Here is a 15,684-nt window from a genome sequence, read left to right as displayed (position 1 = left end):
AGTGAGCTAGCTCCCGGAAAAAGGATCAGGGAGGTATGAGGGAGAGATGAACCAAGTAGTATAAAAGTTGGGGGAGGAAGACTGTCTTTGGCAGGGCTATTCTTTACGTGACCGCTAATGAGAGCTGCTTCCAAAAGCGTACCTGTTGTCGCAGGGATAAGGCCTTACCCAAATCAACGGTTGAATGGTAAAGGGGCACCCCAAGATATCAGACTGGGGTGCCTGACCAGTTGAGGGTGGTGCCCCTCCTGTGACAACTCCCGCTGCGGAGCACCGGGGCGCAGTGGGTAAACACTGGATTTGGCTCAATTGATGTGGAGCCTCCCCACACAGGCAGACTCGTCCAATGTGGCAGTGAGGAATGCGAAATCAGAGCGTACGTCCCCGAGGTTAAGTAGTAAGTCGTCCACATAGACTGGCACCACACGCATACCATCGGCCATGGGCATTCCCCAATTCTGTCCCTCCCTACGAAGGCGAATAGCGAGTGGCTTCATCGCCATCACGAAGAGGAGGGGAGACCAGGGGCATCCCGGTCTAGTTCCCCTGCCTACTGGAAAGGCCGGCGAGAACAGTCTTCCAAGCCATACCCAGGATGTGGGTTTTTGCGTAAAGTAGCTTGGGGTACTTTAGGAAGTGGGTGCCAACTCCCATGCGGGCCAGTACCTGAAAGAGGTAGTCCCATGCGAGCGTGTCAAAGCATGTTAAATAAATCCTCATGCCTGGTCAACGGTGCCCATGCTCTTCCTGAATCCTGCTTGGAGGTCTGACAGTATTTAATTTTCCTCAACCCAGTCGTGGAGGTGATTTAAGAGGAGTTTCCCTTCGATTTTGCATACTGCATAAAGCATTAAAATTGGTCTGTTTTCTGGCTCACTACGAGGCCCTTTTTTATGTATTGGCAGTATGATTGCAGATTTCCAGGATGTCGTTTTTTCCCCCATAAGACCAGAGAAAATTGTATGCTGCTCTATGCAGGAGGCTATATAGATAAACTAGCTCAAATGACACTTAGGGGGACTTGGTGCAGGCATGTGGCTTTCTGGGTTTTTTGATCTATGATTTGAAGGCAGACTTGATTCCTCTTTGAACTCCAAAGGCTCCTTACTAGGCTCAGTTTGATTAATGGCAGGAGGTTAATCAGATATTACCTTGCATAATAACTCTTCTTGTTCAGATTTAGGATTTGGCTGCATAGTTTCTAGGGAGTTATGTTCCTCCTCCTCAAATGCTGACACAATAATACAATTAGTTTTTTGTCAATATAAGGACGAGAAGAGATTCTCCCATACTGAGCAACCCCATCTGATTAAGTCCCAGAATTGTTTGGTCTCTTTACTTTTAATCGCCGTTTGAAGCATTAACCATGCCTTATTTTTTAGTTGGGACTTTTTGATCCTTATTGAGTTCTTGTATCTTTTCCTGGCATTTTTAAGGAGTTCTTTGCCACAAAGGTATTGTGCCTTGGAGTACTTATTGTAATGCATACATTCCTTATCAAACCACTCTAAGCTTGCCTGCGGTATTTGACATGGACCCTAAGTGCTTGAAACCTTGCACAATTCTTCTATCCTGGTTTTTATCCTTTTCCAAGAGCTCTAGGTATTTTTTATTCCTCTCTATATTGGAGTAAATGTTGCGTTTTTTGTGCACAGCGAGATTAAAGGATAATATTTCCCATTTGGTCTAAGAGCTAACTAGCCAATGTTCAGGGCCCATATGATTGGCTGTTTGTTGTCATTTGGACAATGTATACAAAAGTCACTTAAAGGATTGTATTTGCTTTCAATACATCAAGTAATTGCCATGTTTTGACAATATTCCAGGCTTCAACATTAAGTAAAATATATCATTGAGAATTGTCTTGCGTTCAGAGATAAATGACATTTTGGCTGGGGAATGCGAAGTTGTGCGGCCATTTAGTTTCTGCAGTGTATTTGAGCTCATTACATTTAATAGTTTTCTCACATGAAAGTTTTTAAAGGTTAAAAAAGCAGGGAAGACAGTTTGAAGAAGATTCCGGGATTCCTCCTCTATTTGAGATTCCTGCATGTAATTTGATGTTTAGATCGCCACAGACCAATATCAATTTTTGCATTAGCTTTCGACTTGACAAAATTGTTACGGTTGAAATAAGCTCTTGCAAGACTGATGATATGCTCCAAATCGTTTAGTAATGAGTTAGTTTCTACTTTTAGTTGCAGGAGGTAGATATTTCAGATGTCTAAGGTTTAATGATCGCTTGTTTTGTTTTAATGTATATTGTCAATAATTCTGTTGGTTTGATTTGTTGAAGGAAATGCTGTTGATATCTAGATTTATGTATATTGTCAATAATTCTTCTGTTGGTTTGATTTGTTGAAGGAAATGTGGTTGATATCTAGATTTATAGAACCCCTTTTGGTCTTCCTTTACTTGATCTGACAGCAGGGATATTGTAAGCAACATAACCTTCCATTTCAATGGCCCATGTCTTCTGTAGGCAGCAAATCTGATGTAATTGTGTAAACAACCGTTCTTTGTCGCAGATCTTGGATGTAATCCCAGCTATGCTCCAACTTAATTGCCTAAGTTACAGCTGACCAGGACCAGCCAGACTTTAAGCCTATGGGAAGGCTCCATCAACTCGAGCTGTATGTGCTTGCTCAGGCTCCATCAACTCGAGCTGTATGTGCTTGCTCAGTGTAATACAGGCTCCAATGCTCCACTCGTCATTTGGACTCTCTTCTGATCAGATACTGGACTTTAGTTTTTATATTTTGAATGTCTTCTATGGCTAATAAATTAATTGTCAGGCCACACCTGGACCTGTAGGCTATTGGGTAAGAGAGGCTTACTTTTATCATATTTGCTAAATCTAAGATAACAGGGTACTGTTCATCCAGACTTTGTGTTACCATAATACCCTAAATTTTAAAAGCGACAACATGATTTGATATTGCCTCACATATTTCTGCATTAGCCCAACATATGTCCCTTGCCATATTTTTCTCATTTTTTTAGTAGGTCCAAAAAGTTGACCAATTTTAGATCTTTCAATGAGATTGGATCTCTGGGTTATACTCCCTTTATGTGAGGGTCTTGTTGTTAGTGTGGGTTCTATTTGTACTTTCTTCATGTTGCAAGAGCTGTTGTGGATTTATCCTTTGCAATATCAAGCAAATTCATAAGTGAATGCTTCTCTCTAGCACTATTATGCAAATCTGCAAGCTTTGACTCATGCACAGTATCCAACCAATAGGAATCGTCCCTTAATGGAACTTTTACTATATGACTCATGGGATTATACTTTTCGTTCTCACCTTTAGCTGCAGCGGTCGTCTTTGGCACTAGGAACCTTGTTATAAGCGCCTGGTGGGGCATAGTCTTGCCTCCTTGTAAATTTCTGGGTCCTGGGTCAGTAACGTTTGATCCTGCCTGGATATGTGGAGAACTGCCAGTTTTTTGTCTGATTCCTTCTGGGATGAAACACATTGTGGAGCACCTAGCAGGCCAATAATCAAAGACACGCTTCCTTGGAGGTGCACTTGCTGGCCTGTTTCTGGCAAGGTGGTAGATTCATGAGTGCTCAATAGCTCCAAGGTGATTTCAGTAACAACAGGATTAACAACATTTGGCTGGTTGCTTAATAGACATGCGGCAGATGGCAAATTGATTACATTTCTTGGACCTGTGGATAATCTTTGGACATGGGTATGCTTTGCACAGTCCTCATCACATAAGGTTAGCCTTGGGTTGTGGGCAATGAAATCATTCTCCGGATCCTTCTGGAGATGATTTATAGGCTGCCCCTTGTTAACTGTTGTGGCATCAAATGTAATATTGGTATTTGGTTAGTTGCACCAATATTAAAGTAACTAGTATTTACAAATGATGTTACCTCATTGGCATGTGTTTTGTGTCATTTGTGTAACCTGCTGTGATCATGTTTAATGGATTCATGTGTTATTTTCTTTGGCCTAGTGACCTTTGCCGTTTTAGTCGAATCCATAGCTTCAAGTTCCCTAGAGTCAATTTGTGCCAAATCACAGCATATGTTGATTATTTTTTTTTATTTTTTTTTTTAAGCGAACACAGTATTAATTCCAAAGCGGATATCTTGGTCTACTCGTCCCAACGTCCTTTCCCCAGTTGATTGCAGAATGGGTTTTCTTTAATCATAATAGGCACTTTTTCCAATCAATTAGAATTGGATCAATTACATGCGGACTTCCTCACGTTTCTCTAATTTCCTCACAATTGGAGGAGTACATAGATAACCTGTTTGCTTGGCAAGATCAAGCTTTCACCTTCAAGTACCTCCTTGCTCCGTGCTTATTATCCGTTTTTTGCCGCAATAAATGTTATTACCTGTATTCTCCTGTTTGTGTATCTAGTCTTGTAGCCTGGGAAGTGAGGGCCCCAGTAATTACATCCAGAATCCTATACATGGTCTTCATAATTGCTTAGATAGGTCGAGCTGTGGAAGTTTCTGGTCTGGCCACTGGGACCGTTTCCTCCTTCAGGCTTGTGTTGATGAGGAAATTTAATGTGCTGTTCAATGAGCCGAAGAATGTAGTTGTTAGTGCTTCATCAAATGGAAAGAGACAGCTCTCTAAATACTGTGCCATCCTCCTCCAATTGAAATGAATTATCAGTGTAGGTTAAGTTTCCAGGTGCTTCCTACTGGCTTGATGAGGTATTTCCTTCCCTTTTAGAAATAGTTATTTCATCTTTAGAGGCCCAAGGAAAGCTACCCAGAAGCAATGCTAGAAGCTAATCGCCAGTGGAGCCTGATAGATTTGAGCTTGTGTCTTATTACGGCTCTCAAGAGCCACAACAGACTGAAAGTCAATAGAGATTGTTTTCCTCGGTCATCCCCTTATCGCCTAAAACAGTAACCTGTGGGAAGAATCTCTTTCACATCTTCAAGAGCTTACCCATTTATTGGAGGACGATGATAGCCCTATTCTCCTCTTACTTCTCCAAAGGTTTCTCCTCCACTTGATGGTGTGTTATTGAAATCTACTAAAGCGTAACTTCATTCAGGTTTGGTTCTAAAAAAAAAAAATAATAATTTGATTTGCTGTAATTTCTTTTTTACGTGTTGCCTAAAACAAGCTTGCGAGAGATTTTGTATACATCAAGGGACTATGAGCCCTCCCATTGCTTGCCATTTGTTGTCGTCATTGTCAGTCTTATTTGCGCCTCCTAATTGGCCAGTGCATGCCAGCCCTGTGCTGAGTATGAACAATATATTGATTGCTTCATCTTCATTAGTGCTCTTCCACTGCTTGTGCTGTGATTGAGGTACTATTTTCTTCTTCCCTTGTCGTTCTTTTCCCCTCCCACCCTCCTTGTGCATGTTGCTTCTACCGCTCCCACCCCCCCTTGTGCAGGCTGCTTCTACCCCTCCCACCCTCCTTGTGCATGCTGCTTCTACCCCTGCCACCCCCTTGTTCATGTTGTTTCTACCCCTCCAAACCCCCTGTGCGTGTTGCTTCTACCCTTCCCTTGTGCGTGTTGCATCTTCCTCTCCTGCCCCCCCTTGTGCATGTTGCTCTTCCCCTCCATTGTGCATGTTGCTCTTCCACTCCCTTGTGTGTGTTGTTTCTTCCCCTCCCACACCCTTGTGCATGTTACTTCTTCCCTTCCCAACCCCCTTGTCCGTGTTGCTTTTTCCCTCCCGCCCTCCCCTTGTCCGTGCCCTCCCCTTGTCCGTGTTGCTTCTTCCCTCCCGCCCACCCCTTGTCCGTGTTGCTTCTTCCCTCCCGCCCACCCCTTGTCCGTGTTGCTTCTTCCCTCCCGCCCACCCCTTGTCCGTGTTGCTTCTTCCCTCCCGCCCACCCCTTGTCCGTGTTGCTTCTTCCCTCCCGCCCACCCCTTGTCCGTGTTGCTTCTTCCCTCCCGCCCACCCCTTGTCCGTGTTGCTTCTTCCCTCCCGCCCACCCCTTGTCCGTGTTGCTTCTTCCCTCCCCTTATCCGTGTTGCTTCTTCCCTCCCCTTGTCCGTGTTGCTTCTTCCCTCCCCTTGTCCGTGTTGCTTCTTCCCACCCCCCCTCCCCTTGTCCGTGTTGCTTCTTCCCACCCCCCCTCCCCTTGTCCGTGTTGCTTCTTCCCACCCCCCCTCCCCTTGTCCGTGTTGCTTCTTCCCACCCCCCCTCCCCTTGTCCGTGTTGCTTCTTCCCACCCCCCCTCCCCTTGTCCGTGTTGCTTCTTCCCACCCCCCCTCCCCTTGTCCGTGTTGCTTCTTCCCACCCCCCCTCCCCTTGTCCGTGTTGCTTCTTCCCACCCCCCCTCCCCTTGTCCGTGTTGCTTCTTCCCACCCCCCCTCCCCTTGTCCGTGTTGCTTCTTCAGACCCCCCCTCCCCTTGTCCGTGTTGCTTCTTCAGACCCCCCCTCCCCTTGTCCGTGTTGCTTCTTCCCACCCCCCCTCCCCTTGTCCGTGTTGCTTCTTCCCACCCCCCTCCCCTTGTCCGTGTTGCTTCTTCCCACCCCCCTCCCCTTGTCCGTGTTGCTTCTTCCCACCCCCCCTCCCCTTGTCCGTGTTGCTTCTTCCCACCCCCCCTCCCCTTGTCCGTGTTGCTTCTTCCCACCCCCCCTCCCCTTGTCCGTGTTGCTTCTTCCCACCCCCCCTCCCCTTGTCCGTGTTGCTTCTTCCCACCCCCCCTCCCCTTGTCCGTGTTGCTTCTTCCCACCCCCCCTCCCCTTGTCCGTGTTGCTTCTTCCCACCCCCCCTCCCCTTGTCCGTGTTGCTTCTTCCCACCCCCCCTCCCCTTGTCCGTGTTGCTTCTTCCCTCCCCTTGTCCGTGTTGCTTCTTCCCTCCCCTTGTCCGTGTTTCTTCTTCCCTCCCCTTGTCCGTGTTTCTTCTTCCCTCCCCTTGTCCGTGTTGCTTCTACCCACCCGCCCTTCCCTGTGTTGCTTCTTCCCTCCCGCCCTTCCCTTGTCTGTGTTGCTTCTTCCTTCCCTCCCTCCCTCCCCTGGTCTGTGTTGCTTCTTCCTTCCCTCCCTCCCTCCCTCCCTCCCCTTGTCTGTGTTGCTTCTTCCTTCCCTCCCTCCCCTTGTCTGCACACAAAGATACAGATACATCTTTGTCTGTAGGTTCCTTTGGGCCTTAATTACCTTTGGAGGTTTGTGTGAGAAAGTTTCACTAGTGTTATTTGCGGAATGTATTCGTTGAATTTCTAGTGCCTGTGTGTCCACATTTTTTCCCTACGCTATCCATGATCCTTCTCTTCCTTCACCCGCACTTAGTCTGGCCTCTCAAGCTTTGTGGGCTTTGACAGGCTCTTTTTCTCTTGCATCTTTTTCCTTGGTCTACATTTAATTTGTGCTATGGTCTTTCACACTTATTTGCAGTATGCACTTTGTCCCTTTACAGTATCTTTTTCTGTCTCTCCTGTGCCTTACTCACATGTTTGCCTTTTTCACCTCCACCCCTTAATCACTCTTTGTTCTCTTGATTTTCTCATCCTTTTATTGTCCCACGTGCTGTGTCTTCCTTCTCAGTCTTTTCGCTCTGAGCAGTTGATTTTATTTGCTTTTTGCCCATGCATCCCAAGGACCCTCCTTTGCCTGAAGAAGAGGATTATGAAATGGAAGTTTCTAGCAGAGAGGAGTCTGAATATGAAAGCGGCGAGGAGGACAAAGATAGGTAATTTATCATTGTGTTCCCTTTTCAGTTCACCACTGTTCTATCATTTTATTCTAATAGGAGAAAAACAACGTATGACTACATCATATACTTAAAACATGTACAGCAACGTCATTTGAAATACGGGTTACATCATATTTTTATGCTTCCAATTTCTTACTACATCATTTTTCTGAGGGACTTTGTAGTAATCTACATATTTTATTTTCCTATTTCAATTAAAGCATCCATTGGATTAAAGTGTTAGTGTTGTATGTGGTTGTAAGTTCTCTGATGTGGTTGGAGGGCGTGCAAAGCTATGATTACTCGACCGCTCAAAGACTCAAAGCACTGATTTATTGCCTGACATCCAGAGATTTCCGTTCAGCTGCTGTTTATTTTCTTTTGGACTTCATTAGCAACCTGTTTCTGTGCATTCACAATATCAGGAGTGACACCTGTCCTTTATCTTTTACTGTTAAAAACAGTCGATTTCCTTTAATGAAACGTACATGAAACAGCACTGGGGTAGCAATTCTAAGCTGGCTCCCAGTTAGAAGTGAGACAGACAAAGAGGGACACCCTTCCTCTATGATGATCATCGTCAACCCCGCTACAGATTCAGTAAGATCTGGCCTTAATCAAAAATAGCAAAGATGAAACAGTAACAAAGCAAAGCAAATTCCTCTTTGCATTTTACTGTTGCATTTTAGGTTCACACCATGCTATTGTCCTTAAAAATAATTATGACCACGTCTGTGCCCCACAAAAGGTCAGTAGTCCACCAGGGCAAAAGAGGAAGTCTGGAAACTAGAGATCAATCTGGGGGAAGCCTAAAAAGGAAATATTGAAGTAAGTCCTAATTGAGGGCTCGCTTGAGCGTATCCGTGGTGACCGAGAATGTAAAAGATTTTGTTGGTTTGGCTGGATCATGTTGGTGTTTAAAAATATTAATGATGCAGCCATGGCACTATAGTTGTTTTGAATCGTGAGCAAAAATTATTTTGTTCCGATAATGTTTAATACAGGTAACATGGGGATTGGGGAGAGTGGACAGGGTACAAAACAAACCTGGTTGGTTACTGGTTGTTGATTCAACATATTGGTTCTTTTCTGGAGACTGCATCCACTTAGTCCTCTTCCGCATTTGTTTTGGTACATTTCTGACAAAAAGTGTGGATGTGCACTGGAAATCAGTTAAAGGTACGAGGAAGAAGCAGGTATGGGAGAGCTTAATATTGTGATCGTGTTATCCCAAAACACAAAAAACTAAATTTGTAGACAGGTCGTTGCTTTCTGCAAAAGCTAATCTACATCTGAAGAAAACCTCGAGTGACTAACCAGCTGACAGAAATGCTAGATTTCTCCTGCAAGGGCTGGACCCTTCTCAGTCCCATACGTTTAGAATGATTGCTGTCTGTCAGTCCGCATCTCAAACATTTCCATTGTATTTCAACATTTATATAGCACATAGTATCCCATGTGGGGTGCTGAGGCACCTGCCTACGTGTGTAGCATGGTACACTGTGTAGGGTGTGTGGTTGGAAGTGTCTCTTTGTTTTGATCCTATGTTGGAAGTGTTGTGCGTAATAACCACTAAGGTGTGGTTATTGCGTTATGTGAAGCAGCGCTTAGCAGTGTGATGGATGAATACGTGTGAGAGAGAAGCATGTTTTTCAGTAAGCTGGCAGATTTGAACAACTCTGCAGATCCCTTTACGGTATTTGTTATAGTCATGGACCACTTTGTTGGGTACTGGATTGTCCAATTTGAGATAGTTTGATTAAAGTATATGGTTTTAAGCAGGCAACGGATGGAGGGAGACCTGGTTGAGAGATTTGTTTGGGTGTACTTTATTGAGATCTTTCCATATCTGATTGTCATTGTGGGATGTTAGGAAGCGGTCATAGTAAGCAGCTTGCTGGGACCTGCAGTTGTAGGTTAAATTAATGTCCTCTATTTGTAATCCGCATGTGTCAGGTGTATCCAGTTATCCAATGCCTGTTAGGTTAGTCATGTTTGGTTTATTGGTACAGTACTAGGTGATGGACAGGACCCGTAGCACCTTTGTCTTATATGAGTGAGAGTTTTAAGCAGCATAAGGTAATTATTATGCAACCTGTATGAATTATAGTCACCTGTCATTATTTGTGTCTCACAGAGCAAATTATTGTATGAGAGTTAAAATGGGAATTGTCACTTTGAAGGGGGGAGGGGGTGGTTTTGGGTTTGCCCCTGCTTGCTGGATCTGCCCAAAACCTGCAAGGAGGAACCCAATTTGGATATGCTTTTTCTTTGTTGAAAGTTTTGTTTACATTTGTTGAAAGGCTAAAAAGGTATTAAACCAAAATATGCCTTTTCAATGTTATCTCTGACCTAATCCTAACTATACCGGTGCTGGTGCCGTTGCTGTAATAGATTTAGGTATATATCACCTCAGATAACTTAAATGGTGACCTTGTCTTTGTTTATACTTAAGTTGCTTGTTGGTACTGATAAACTTCAAATTTAGAAATGTTATTTCTAGTGCTGTAATACTGTTTATTTTTGTTTGGGCTTGTAGAGAAGTTACTTGCGCTTTTGGATATGTTCTTAAATAATTCCACTTCATTTGCTCTTTATCAGTAATTCCATTTGGGGCTGAATCGACAGAGGCTGCAATTTTCCACACAAGGCAAGTTAGTTGTTGAGCTCTTTTGTGGCTGGAAAGGACTCTGATAAATGGTCCTGCAGTTCGTATGCTTAGTGAGCGTGCTGGCGGCATGCCAAGTGCAAGCCAGTCTATGACCATCTGCATCCTGGAAGTTTCGAGCACCAGCCATGCTGTCTCTTGCTCTGGAGACAGAAAACAGAAAGTGCTTTGTGCTCTGGTGATCACATAATATATGGCCATGAAGCCTTCCAGTAGTGTGTATAATACAAGAAGTCAACGGAACAACAATGACATTTACAAAATGTGTTCCGTTCAATATTCGTACACCAGTACAGCTTGTCTATCTTTTGTTCACACTGCCGTGTCACTCAATCCTATGTTTTCATTTACCGTTGACCCTTAAAGAACTCAAATGCTATCTTGAATGCAAGTCTACCAAGTGTTCCTGTATTCTTTACCATTTGATCAGTGCTTTAAATGGGAAAAAATAAGTGCAGGTACTCATTAAAATGAGCTAGAGGTATAGTGAGGGAGTGGAGCTAGGGGCGGGGCTAAAGCCAAGCCATGATGATACTTAACAACTTCTATATTAGTTGCAGCATATACCAAAACACATGAGAAATGTGATTATATAAACAAAGCAGGTTAACTCATTACAGAAAATGAAAGAGAAATGCAATAATATGTTAACATTTCCTTTTTTTGCAATAGTTGCATCTTCTTAATGTCATACTGTTAATTGATGTTTGGCACAATACTATATATTTTTGAGCACACGAGTAGGAAGAAACTGAAAATACCCCTACGTCGCACCAAAGCTCTTATGGCACCAAGCAAATGGAGCAACTCATCATGACCCTCCCCAGAAGATATCTCTTGTCTCTTCCATCAATCTATCCATTCATCCTTTCATCCTACCATTTACCTGCTTATGTCCACCATTTAACCTTTACATTCTATCGTCTATTCAGTCTTTCATCAATCATTCAATTTTTCACCATTCCGTCTATTCAACGTTCATATCCAAACCTATCAATCCATCCATCTCCAAACCTAACCATTCATCCTTTCGCTTATCCATCTCTTTATCCACCCTTTCCCTCATCCATCAATTCTTTCGCTCATCCATCCATTAACCCTTTCACTCCTTTATTCCATCCACCCTTTCACTCAATCCCTCCTTTCACTCATCCATCATCCACCCTTTCATCCATCCTCCCTACCTTTCATTCATCCATCCAAACTTTCACTTATCCACCCACCATCCGCCCTTTATCCAATCATTCACCTTCTTTCACCCATGCAAGCTTTCAATCATCCATCCATCCATCTATACATCCACCCTTGCTCACTCACCCATCCGCTCACTCATCCGCTCACTCATCCTCTCACTCATCCGCTCAACCACCCACCAACCCTCCCTTTTATGTTATTTGTGAATCTTTGTCGCAGAGCAGGCATGTACAAACAAAGTGCCACACATTTTGTTTAAAAAACCTCCTGAGAGTGTCTTGATTCTCTCTCTTTCTTTCACTTTTTCATACAAAAACAGGCATACACACAAACTTAGTAGACACACAAAAGACTCGGGTAGATGAAAGCCATCTTTTCTCGTCACCTACCATGGCATTTTTAATTGCCACCAGGACAGACTGGCCTTAGGCTGGTTGCCACTGCCAGGGGACTGCCATGATTCCAGTGCTTGCACGAACGCACATGATAGTGAGAATGTGATTGACAGTACAGGGCCTGAAGGGACCCTGCTTTGTCAAGCACAGCGTAATGGCGAGCACCCGGACATTATTCACATGAGCCCTGCTGAATAGCTCAGCTGGGGCTCAGGTCGGGGCCGCAGAAGCGGCGCCTTGGCTGTCAGAGACACGTTCCACTCCTGCTCACCAGCAGATCCAATGCGCCTACTTTTTCATGAGTGCCGGTACTCTCCTCTGAAGCAGAGAAGTGCCGGTACTCCGAGGGAAAAATCTAAGAAGTGCCGGTACTCAGTACCGGTGAGTACCGGCCCATTTAAAGCACTGCATTTGATTCATGATTGAATATACATAAATTGTATTTTCAAATCACTTGTTCCATTAGGAACCCCTGTTTTCTGACATGTTATTAATAATGATGGCCTCCTGTTCAGTTGCGAACTTGGTGAACATTCGATGCCGTCAACGTTCACATTAGCATTCTTAGGCTAAGATTACAAATTGTATTTGTAACAGAATCCTTGCTAAATGCAACCCCCTCTCCTGATTTGATACTTGCTTGCCCCACTGGATATAGATTTTTTCACATACCCTGCTTCCTGCAAAGAGACTGAGGTCTTGCCATTATTTTCAAAGAATCTGTCAAGCTCTCTCAACCTGAACGGAATCCTTCCACTCAAGCAGATTTAATGGGAATTTTTTTACAGTGCTTCATCAAGATTGTAATTTCTGGAGTCCTTTGTTACTGTTGCCCTTGTCTGCACTCTAAGTTTAGCCAGCTGTTTGCTTACTTTTTGACTCAATTACTAATCAGCCCTTCTGCATTTTTAGTATTTAGTGACTTCAGTGCTTGAACAGATGATTTGAACAATACCTCTGCTCCCTAATGATTGAATCATTAGTTGACCTTGGTTTATAGCAAATGGATTTTGGTTCTACTAATAACGAGAGATATTTGTTGGATGTAATGTCTGAATCCCTTGATATAATTAATTGTGATTCTCCTAAACACTCCAGTATGAATCAACTACTGTCTTGTTCTGTTCAAAATTAGGTTTTCTTTAGCCCAACCCAAAGAGTCCCTCTCAGCTTGTAAGGCTTTTGCTAAGCTCATCTGGATTTTGAAGCTCTTGGGAGGTTTTTGGAGGATCAGAATCACTCCTAGTTCAACATGGGAGAGAAGGAACTCTCCTTGGGGGAAGGGGTAGGAAGATGTAAAACCTGGCTGAATTGCTTTTGACAAGTTCTTCTTCCCTCCTTTGAGTTCTCCTCTCGCTAGAAGAGCCCTACCTGTGCCTGGTATACGGCAAAGTTAAATGGCAATGAAATTGGCCTAAAAGCAAAATTGAAAGGCTTTGGCTAAATAACTATGATCCTGTAGTAAGAATCCAGTTGAATGAGACACTGTTGGAGAGTATCAAAAGAAAGTTATGGCAGCTAAAGCCAGTTACTGTGCCAAGATCATTTTAAGAGCCCCTATAAGTAAAAGTCCCTGAAAGTGTGAATTGTCTTTAGGAGGTATTCCAAAGGCTCTTTGATACACTTTCAAGGTTTTGTGTCCTAGTCCGGTGCATTCCTCTTTACAGTGGTCCCGAGCCTACCCCTTCCCATGCCTAGCATTTAAAATCTTAGGATCTCGAGCCACTTTGGACCCCCGTCCTCCTCATGGAATGTACTGCCTCCTTCATTTATAATTTTTAGAGTAACACCATCACCCAGTGTCCCCCCTTGTTTTACATGTTGCTGTGTTCTTCCGCCTTTCAGTGGTCTCCGGGCCCTCATCCGGTCTAGGAAATTCAACGGCATCTCCTCATTTGAATAGCCGTAAGCCCAATGCAGAGCCCTTTGGTGTGTTCTTTTCCTCAAACCACATTTCTTGGGTACACAAGTTTAGTTCGCAATCACTAACCATTCCTTTATTTGTACATTTCTTTCATCAGAGTATTAGCATCATCCTGATGCAAGTATAGAAACTGCACAGGTCACTTCTAGCCTTTTAATGCGTTAACACACTTCCTTACCTATTCCTTCTTTCTCTTTTACTTTAATTTATCTACCTCCCTCCCAGGCTCTTAATCACCAGCACCCTGATGATGATCCTGTAATTCTGAAGGGATCAAAACGTTGTTGCCCTTTTCGACACACCTGCCTGAATTATTTAAATTTGAATATATATGCATTGTCTTGTTATAAAATTTGCTTGAGACAGATATGTTATCATGTCCTTGTGTGTGGCACGTTCTTCAGAGCACCAAGCATTTGTTTAACTCACTAGCAAAGATCTGGATACGTTTTTGCGCTCTACCAGTTGTTATCCACCTATTTATAAAAATTGTATATCATTTTATTTTGCTTTATATTTTTCAAGCTTTCTTTTTTCCTTTGATTTATCAAGAGCAGGGCACGAAAAAGTGTTCACTAATTACTGTGATACCATTTCACAAATTTACAAAAATATAGTTCGTATTCTTAGTTTTCTGTTGGTATGTCTTATACAGATAAATCAAGGGAGTGGAAAGGTAAAGGGGAAGAGGATTCAACAAATGTTGATATACTAATCACTTTGGTGCCTTTTCACACATCAGGACAAACATTTCCAGCCCTTGTCATGGTTAGCCTAATCTTGCTGTATTGAGTTTCATGTAAATCCATCAAAGAAGGGCACAATTACACACGGTGGGTCAAAAAGTGCTAATTAGCTAATAACTGGTGCAGGTTTATAAAAGGCATGATTTTTGACAGGAAAGCCCAGAGCAGCAATCTCCGGGTTTAGGCAGATTTAACTAATGGGCCAAAGTCGAAAGGGAGAGATCCACCTTTTTTTGTTTCTGATATCTTTGGTGCTGTATCACTAACTGGTTCGAAATTTGGCATAGTCGTACTGTTTTTAGCTCTCACTTAGTATATTGAGTTCCATTGCAATTCTGTCTGCAGGGTGCACAGTTGTGGGGGAGGACAAAAATGTGTTAATTTGATAACCCACAGCAGCCGTCAAGCTCAGATGTGCACGGCCTTCAAACATTCATATTAATGGTTGTCTGTATGACCAGGTCTGTAGCCTAGCTACGTTTTTTTTTGGTTAATACTTTTTAGCGATTGGTCAATGCTGTTTTAAGGCATTCACAACCCAACATTTGGTACCATAGACCTGAGATGGACAACTGGAGCTAAAAGCGTCCTTGTAAAATGGGAGCTTTTGTTTTAAAATCTACAGTGTACAGTGTGCAAACCTGGTTTTTGAGGATTGTCCATGGACTAATGGTCCAGACATCTCTAACTTTTAACCCTTCCAAGCTCAGTGACCCATCAAAATAAGAAAGGTCTCTTCCTTGATTAAATTTCAGTTTCTTGTCAAGTCGGCTATCATTTTGTTCAAGGGTTCTGTAGTTAAGAGAGCAAAAATTCCTGTGTCAGTACCCCCCTTTGATGGCTTTGCATTAAGTGCATCATATCACAAGTAAGCAACGTTGGTGAGTGTTAGGTTGTATTGTACAGATCCATATTACTGCTCAAAAGGTACTTGCAAATAAGTGAATTTTTTGGACCCCACACATTTAACTTTGATCCTCATTTAAAAGCACCACAGTTATTAGTACATGAGAATATTTTTTCCCACCTTTTAACTCTACCTCCCCTTAATGGCTCTGCTTGAAACTTGCCATACCCATAGAAGACTAAACATGTTAAATGTCTGCCAAATTTCACGACAG

The 15,684-nt window shown here is 43.2% G+C and overlaps 1 protein-coding gene across 3 annotated transcripts in view; it reads left to right on the top strand.

The window, feature by feature from the left end:
• RNPC3 (RNA binding region (RNP1, RRM) containing 3) overlaps window positions 1-15,684 on the top strand; it is a 343,990-nt gene that overhangs the window by 153,479 nt on the left and 174,827 nt on the right. For all 3 annotated transcript variants that reach the window (XM_085602252.1, XM_085602255.1, XM_085602253.1), the window contains exon 7: window positions 7,542-7,633. In XM_085602252.1, the coding sequence (XP_085458378.1) occupies window positions 7,542-7,633 (92 nt within the window). The remainder of the gene's footprint in view (window positions 1-7,541; window positions 7,634-15,684) is intronic.

Source organism: Triturus cristatus, chromosome 4_2 (genome assembly GCF_964204655.1).
Source record: "Triturus cristatus chromosome 4_2, aTriCri1.1, whole genome shotgun sequence".
NCBI classification, from domain to species: Eukaryota; Metazoa; Chordata; class Amphibia; order Caudata; family Salamandridae; genus Triturus; species Triturus cristatus.
The sequence above is the reverse complement of the archived record's forward strand: the minus strand, read 5'-3'. Positions and strand labels throughout refer to the sequence as shown.